The sequence below is a fragment of the Pterocles gutturalis genome, unplaced genomic scaffold (genome assembly GCF_000699245.1).
Source record: "Pterocles gutturalis isolate BGI_N339 unplaced genomic scaffold, ASM69924v1 scaffold21347, whole genome shotgun sequence".
NCBI classification, from domain to species: Eukaryota; Metazoa; Chordata; class Aves; order Pterocliformes; family Pteroclidae; genus Pterocles; species Pterocles gutturalis.
The window spans coordinates 80,110-88,528 of record NW_010108557.1 but is presented as its reverse complement, the minus strand read 5'-3'; the positions used below and the strand labels follow the sequence as shown (position 1 = coordinate 88,528).

The window sequence follows — 8,419 nt, the reverse complement described above, 5'->3', positions numbered from 1 at the left end:
TATGTTTGGAGAAATGCTAAAAGGGGGGGGGGGGGGGGAATAAAGAAACCTCTGTCATAAATCAAGTAGTACTGAAGTTCTTCCTTTTTGGTTTAGGTGTAGTTCACAAGGTTCAATTAACAGCAGATCTTTCAGAATCAGTTCCCTTCTTGTTTGTATCAAAAACAAGTTTGTGATAGCATGCATTTGTGTGGAGATTTCTTTATCATACTATTATTTTTTAGAATGAAACTCCGGAGATTTCTGAGGAGACGCGTATTTGTCTTGAGAGTGTTCAATGTAGGAGTGTTACTACATGAAGGAAAGCAAACTCGGGGGTTGTCTGTGTGCTTAAATGCACTGTCAGAGACCTTCCATAATTTAGCACTGTTTTACCAGTGGCCTTTTGCTGTGTTTGAATGTTTTGGGTTTATGTTAATGATGAAAGATAATTAAAAATAAAGCCCAACAGAAACTGTTATGATTGAAATAAAGATGCGGAAAGGATCCAGGAACTATTTTCAGGTCTGTGTTGGTCCTTGCCTTCATGCTGCATTTTTAATTTGCTGCCACAGTCCATCAGGCAGTGTGTACGGACTGCAGACACCCCAATAGTTGTCAGTGGATGAGGGTCCTCATGACTCATTCTGACAGCTAACTTGCACTATCACAGTAATATGGGTTTGAAGCCCTGTTTTATTCTTTAGGTGCAGTTAAAATCAGCTTTGTCTATAGAAGATGTTTTTTTGTTTTTCCTGGGTGCTACTAATCTGCTAAACATTGGGTAGTTCATTTAGCATTGCTGTAGTTTTGGTTGCACTGTCCTTGTGTTTATGTAATCACTATCTTTCTTTTACAGTTTTTGGCACTGGGAACGCATTATGGCAAAGTTTATTTACTTGATGTACAGGGGAACATCACACAGAAGTTTGATGTTGTAAGTATGGCATTATTCAGAATGTGATGTGAAAATGCTGCCATGTATTAAGTAATAAATGAGTTAATGCTCTTGCTACACCTGTAATTTTATTAATGCATTTCATGAACTCCCTCTCCATAACACAAGCAGCATTATATGGTCCTTGCAAAAAGAAGTTACACTGGATGCTTTTGTAATGAGCACATCTCAGTTTACATATAAAAAACTTTCTTTCTGAAGACAGAAGAGGAAATACATATTTATGATTGTAAATGGCTGTTATTAATTATGTACCCCAGAGGCTTGTGACCACCATAAGGCATGAGCCTGCTCATTAGGTGACTGTTGTCAGTTGTTAGTGTGCACACTATCATCTTATCTAGTTGCCACAAGTAATTGAAAATTGATTGATTGCCTTGCTGGTTCAGTTTATCTGCTGCAAATATATAACGCTAGTGTTTTATGTGAATGTTTTGAAGCTTCGACTCTTAAGGGATTGTATTGATTGAAGGAGAAGCAGCAGACATTTTCCTTATTGAGGTTCCTGATATTAGAGGATGAATGAAATGCAAAATTTAAAGCTCTGTTCTAGAGTATTAAATGTTCCGTTTAATTGTGGATATTTGTTGATTTTTTTGTTTTGTTCTGTTTTTTAATATCTCGTTTTCAAATTCCTCATCTTCCATGGGAAGTGGGAGGAAGAGAGCTAGCAATTTTTTTTTTTAAATTCTGGCATTGTCACAAAATCTAGTAGCCAAGCATTGTTTTTTCATAGCAGTGTCGGCACTTGTCAGAGTATCCATCGCAACGTGTGGGCATGTTTGCAAAGAAAATGTGTGTTCTAAAGCTGAGACAGCTAGCTGCATGGGAGGAGTGAAAGGTTTTATGTTTTTGAAAAATCTAGTTATACAATTGTGCAAGGGGGGACAGAAGAAGTCACAGGCAAAACCTAGACTACCTTTTCAACCTTTGGAGGAAATTTTATCTGTAGCATTGGTCAGATTGACAATGATCTTATTGGGTATTAATAAAAGTCAAGCTAATTAGATTCTTCTGGGCTTTTTTAACTTTATATGTTCTGCAGCCCCACAGAGGAGATACTGACTGCATTTCAAAAGTGGAAATGCTTTTGGTATCTCCCTTACAGTTCTAATTACTTTATATGTATGCTGCTTGCTAAAGATGGAGTTTCTTTCTGAAGTAATCTGTTTGGAGCAGGCCAGATTAAAGTGTACCTGAATTATTTTCTTCCATATCTGCAGTAAAAGACTGACTCAAAGATTCACTCAAACGAAGTGGAGTTTTCCTATCAAGTCGGGCTTTAAATGTCTTAGACTTGTATTTGTTCCACTCTGTGTCAGATGCTTGGAAGTGTTCACTTGTACAACTGCCATTTTTTTTTTCCTTAAATGCATCACCAACACCCTGTTCTCCCCTGGTTCCAAAAGGTGAAATCCTCTCCTTTGTGTAAAGATTTAGGGCACTGCCTAAGTGTAGAGCAGGAAACAAGGGGACCTGTTATATACTGAGGACTACAAAACACCTTTTAACACCCACCCACCCAAAACTGCTATTATTTTCTCTGCTTTTCTTTAATAAAAAGTCCTACCAGTGCCTGCTGGGAGGGTGTTTTCTTATGATGAAGTTAAGTTTGGGCTACATAAACCACCTTCTGCTCTACAGTGCTTACTTGGTTGTCCTTTTCCAAGCTTGACCTGCTTCAGGATGAGGATTTTTGTGCTGTGTCATCTTATAGAGATGGCAATGATTTTTTTTTAACCTATTGTTTTAGTACAGACTGCTTTTTGAGGTGAAGCATAGGAAAAATAAATGTTTCTTGGATTCCATTCTTAATGTTTCTGTTTCATTTTGTGATGTACGTGTCTCAGGTGCAACAGATAAATTATATCATGGATCAGGTAGAAAGGGTGCTGCTTTTTTTTTTTTTTTAACGGTTTGAAGAAAAATGTTTTTGATCTAGGACCACTTGCCTTTAAAAGTTTTTGAAGGAACTATTAGGTGTTGTAGAACACAATGGACTGCCTGTGCAAGAAACGAAGCAGCTCTGTGACATCCTTGGCTGCTTAAACAGAACTTTTCTGAATGTTATTGGCTGTTCAACTCATAGGTAGTTTATTCTGAATTGGCTCCTGTATGTCAGAATGTTTTCCTCCTAACCTGAACTTTTCGAGATCTTGGGCTGCAGACTAGAGGCATTGCTATCAAAATGTTTGGTGGGGTGTTCCTTCTGTTCTCTCCTACCCAACACCTGTTTTACTGTCTCCCTTTCTGGGTAATGTGCATTAGAGCATTCCCGTGTTGTAAATCCCAAATAAAACCCTAGGCTTTCTTGAAAAGAGAGGAACTTCTTGAAGTCCTACAGATGCAAAGCATTCCTTGTAAATGTGCTAAGGCAAAGAGTATTATCTCTGGTAGTATTTTCTCTGGTTCTTTGTTGGGTCCAAAACCGAGCAGATTCCTTCTGAGAAGCGTTTCCACTGCTGGAATGGCAGATGTGATTCTGCCTTGAAGTTGTAAATAGGAGAAAGATCTGTTGTTACTAGTTTTTGAAAATTAGTAGTGTATAAAAATTGTTCTGAGTAAATAAAATAATCTCTCATTAAAGAGCAAGCAATATTACCACTGAAATCTTGGAATTCTTTGCAGTGAACAGTGTACCTGGGGAGTGAATCTTACTTTTTTTTGGTGTGTTTTTTTTTTTTTTTTGGAAGAGTCTTTTCAGCAGATGTTTTCTGTCTTATGAGGCAGCAGAAATGAACAGTAAGGATAGCAATGTGAAGCCGTTTGTCTGGAAGAAATCAGTTATGTAATTCAATAAGTTGTTCTGTATTTGAGTCTTTATCTGTATTTTTCAGTTTGTTTTTTTTTTTTTTAAGCCAAGTTGAGGAATAAAAAGCATTAATTACTTTTTTTAATGACACATAAGTCTGCTCAATGTGTAAAAAGAAAAAACAAACCAGAGGCAGGAAACTTTGAAAGTCACTAGGTCTGAAATAGTGTTAACATGTGGAATAAACCAGAGTGGAGAGAGAGGTTTTTATTTTAACCTTTTTAAAAAATTTATTTTAATAGCAAGTTCACATTTATATGTAGAAAATACTATTACTGCTACTGTTGTCCTCTTGATTTCCATTTTTCTTTTCTAATCTCAGGTAACCATGTTCAATAATATAAATGGTCTTGGAAAATAAAGGAATAAGTATTTTGTTTTTCTAGTAATTTATTTTCCATATTGACACACATTTGGATTTGAGCCAAATTATAAAACAGAAATAGGGACTGATCTTGTGGGATTTGCATCATAATTACTGTATCCCGTCTTCAGCTACTGTGAACTTTGAGGGAGAAAACTCACAGGTATGTTGCATAATCTCTAAAATGGCCAATTTTCTACTGATGGCCCTTCTGTTGAAGGCTGAATGCATTTGTCATTTTAAATTGATAAAAACAGCTTTAAAGAAACACTACAATGTAATGGCATCTGCTATTGTAACATGGCTTTTTGGTTTTTGTTTAAAAAAAAAAAAAGGCAAAACCCAAAACTTTTAGGACTTCACTCTGTAATGTCCAATAGGAGCAGAACAATGTGAGTACCCCAAATTGCAAATACAGTCCCTGCTGCTGCAGAGACATAATCACATGCTCTTCTTTGACCCATAGATACTCACAGAGGCTTCTGTGAAGCTAACATAGGCAATTAAAATGTCTCTTCAGAACAGACTCTTGCTCTCATCTTGCTCTTAAAATGCCTGATGCTGGATCCTGTCCCAGGTAGCCAACTAGTCTTTTGAGGTTTGCAACTCCTCTTGTCAACAGCAGTGGAAATACGTGCTTTGAAACTAGTGTGGGCTTTGTTTGGGGAGAGTTGACAGGCAGGAATTTGGGGGCTTTGGCCTTGGGTGGTGCTGGTATCTCAGCAGCCACGCTTGTGCTCTTGTGTGATCCCCCTTTGCTTCTTGCCTAGCATGTTTTTAGCTCTTGCCAGTGTGGCTGTCTTTGACAATGTCAGCCGCCTAAGATGAACTGATACGCATCCTCAAATAACGTATATTTGACAAACTGGTGTTCTCTTGTATTAGGGTTCAGTGCATTGAGTGAGATGAAATGTGTCAAACGCACTGAAAATTATTACTAAAAGGCAACAAGAAGAGGAGAAAAAAAAGCCTGCTAATACCACTGACAAAGGATGAGGCTGGACTGATTCACAGCATGTTAATTCCAAATGCCTCTCCATCTTTCTTTTCTTCTTAGACTGTCGACAATTTATTAATATAATTATTGCCTCAACTGACATCTTGTGGATTAAGGACTTGTAGATATGAAGAAAGCTGTACAAACATGTTTAGTTAAGTAACAGATCAAAAACCTTTCAAAGGGCGGGAAAACCTGCCCCCATTCTGGTCTTCTAGTAAACACCAAGCTTAAAGCAGAAATGGTGGAAAGTCTTGGCTGGTGCCAGCGATGCTCGGTGAGAAGGGGAAATGGCCCCTATTTTACAAGAAGGGGGGATTTAAATGTTTAATGCATCAGAGGTATTTCTGAGGTAATGCATGAGCCTAGAAAACAGTGTAAATAGTGTTTTGAAGCTTCTGTTAGTGCAAAGAAATTGAAGTCCTGTTACCATGCAACATTTGTGAGCTATTCCGGACTGCTGGAATTTCAGAATGATGAAACTTTAAGTAGAGGCCCCTTCTCATAGCATTTCTTTTTACCACTTATTTCTCTCCTGGCCTCACCATTTTTTTTTCAAATTGTCTCACATTCTGTAGTACTAAATATTTCTTTATTTTGTTTTAATGGGAGTGGCAGAAATCCAGAATCACTAGGTCATCTCTGCTACCTTGAAAAATTAAAAGGCGGTTCCTTCCACAGTGGTATTGTTGCCCTTGGATCTGTTAAAGTCACAGCACTTGCCAGCCTCTGGAGCAAGTCTTGCTTCCTTGAAGGTCAGTGGCCTGTTGGTTTTGCTGATACCTCAGCAGGCTGCAAACAAAATGTCAGAGGTTTCTGTTGACTGGATGTGCTTTAGAAAGAGTTTCGTTGCTAACAAGAAAAGTATATTTCCTAATGAAGAAGCAGCTGTTGTTAAGCACTAAATGCTGTTGCTGGAAATGATGCGGAGCCCACTAACTGCTGTGGGAGATAATGCAGCAGCTTTCAATAGGGAAGGGAACTTTTAGCATTTGATTGTATAATGAAGAAGTTACTTTGAATGGAACTTTACATGAGAGTTTAAGACTAAGATGATATAAATGTCACTTATTTTGACAGGCTGCTTAAAATTCCTTGTTTATTACTTTAACTACATCATTTTACTTGTCACTGTCAGACTATGAAAGAAGACTTAGTCAGGAAATGAAATGAAGCAACAGAATTTAGAGTAAAGCTCTGGGAAGCTGTGTGTTAGTATTTGCAGGGTGTCACTGCGCCTGTTAAATTTGAAGCTGAAATCCTGTGTTTTGTACAAACCCAAATATGCTGCTACAAATGTAGACTCCAAAAAACAAGGTAAAAATTAAGGTTTTGAACGGAGGGAGTATCTGTGCAGGGGACAGGCTTCCTGCCCCTCCATGGGATCTCCCACCCAAATGGGTGCTGCCATCCTATGCTTTAAATGCTTGAAGGTAACCCCTTGATCTGCCCAATGGAAAAACTGGAGAAAAGTTACATCCTTTGGGATTTTGCTCTTAAGACTTGAATGTCTACACCCAATTGAATAGCCCTTCTGCCTCTGTCTACCTGTGTTTTCATTTTAACTGCAGATGATTTGGAAATCCAGAGGTTTTTACAGTAATTGTGGGAGTAACTCTGGTGGCCTTCTGAGCCTGGCTTTTTGGATGTTATAAAGGTTTGGAAAGTATGTCCTACGATGTTTATTCTGGTACTGTGCTTATTAGCTTGTTTGTGACCTGGACTGTTTCCAAAGGGAACTGTGGAGCTATTGGAGCTGAGGACCCTTCCTTGGCAGTAATTATGGTGTACCTGGGTCTCTGTCACTGGATGAGAAGCAAGGTAGCTTGCCTACACCAGCAGAAATGGTGGTGACAGGGCCATTATTCCATAGGTCTAGAAAAGTTTCTTGTCTGACATCATGGAAACCAAAAAACCTCTCATAGATGTTTTGCACTGTCATCTTTATATCCACTGTATCTGACTTTCCTTTGAAGGGGAGCATTGCTTAAATTTTTACTTAAACAAAGAGATCAGATAGATGTGGCAGGTATTTTTTATTACTAGAAATGTTGCTTGGAGTATGGATGAAATATGGGAGTTTAAAACAATTGTAATGTCATGTATGATTTTTATAAGCTCAAAACTGAGGAAAGCATGTTCATTTCATTCAATTCTTCTTTCAAGCTTGTAGCTTGCAATAACTCTGTATCTTAGTGCAGAATAATGTAAAAAGGTTATGTAGGGGAATGGGTCCAGCTACAGAAGGGCTTGTGTGGTCCAGACAGTTATTTCTTGAATGCTGTTAGCTCATACGAGTCAAATGCATGCTTCTGAAGTCACAAACAGCAACATGTATATGATCAATGAAATTTAATTTAGTTTATACTATAAAGACTATGTACTTCATGAGCTGTTTCTGGGACTGCAACTGATTCTTCCTTCACTTTTGAACTTTTCACTAGCAGCTGTGTTGCCCATGTACCTTCACTTGATAAGGATGTCAGCTCCATCCCTAGACTGAATGATCTTTCTACAACTTCTTTACTCTCCAAAAGCATATTCTTTTTCCTCTTTTTTTTTTTTTTTTTACATAGAAGTATAGGAAGATGTCTCCTTTTTGTTCTCCATTATCAATCACTTTTCTACAGAGTAGGTATCCTCTTGTCTGTCAATTGCATTTCATGACCAGCTCTAAAGATATTACATTTAAGATACCTTAGCAGCCCTCTTTAATGTCTCTGATTTCAGTAAGAGTTTGTTAATGTCACCTCTTAATTAGGTAAGGGTTGTGACTGAGTACTCTTTTGTCGCTATCATCTACGCATAGCAAGTGGTTCAATTTCTCTTGACTGGGTAGGATCCTATCATATTCTGCATGTTTTCGCAAAAAAAAAAAAAAAAAAAAGTTGAAACCTGGAAGATTCTAGGGGGAAAAATATCTCATTGTAGGAGAAAGCTAAACATGAAGGACATTACTATAGTATTTGGTCGATGAAAGGGCAAAGTTTCCAGTGTTGTTTTTTCTTTTCTTATCAGACCTTGTAGGAACTCTGAGTCTATTTTTGTGAAAGATCAAGTAGAGGACCTTACTGTAGTTCTGCTAACTGAGTTTACATGTGGCATTTTCAAACATTTTGGAACACAATTAATTGTGACACTAAGCAGAAACCTCAAAATCATCAAAGCAATTATTTTTTTTCTTTCAAACTCTTTCACCATCCAGGTTTCATAACATTTGCTGTTTGAATGCATGCTACATCTTGTATTTATTTCAAAAATGTTATTTGTGTTTGCAACTGTTACTGACCTCCTTTTCTCTAAAAAAAC

The 8,419-nt window shown here is 37.6% G+C and overlaps 1 protein-coding gene across 2 annotated transcripts in view; it reads left to right on the top strand.

Annotated features, from left to right (window-relative positions):
* The window catches only part of VPS41 (vacuolar protein sorting 41 homolog (S. cerevisiae)), a 97,166-nt gene that overhangs the window by 15,890 nt on the left and 72,857 nt on the right, over positions 1 to 8,419 (top strand). For both annotated transcript variants that reach the window (XM_010072683.1, XM_010072684.1), the window contains one exon: positions 839 to 916. In XM_010072683.1, the coding sequence (XP_010070985.1) occupies positions 839 to 916 (78 nt within the window). The remainder of the gene's footprint in view (positions 1 to 838; positions 917 to 8,419) is intronic.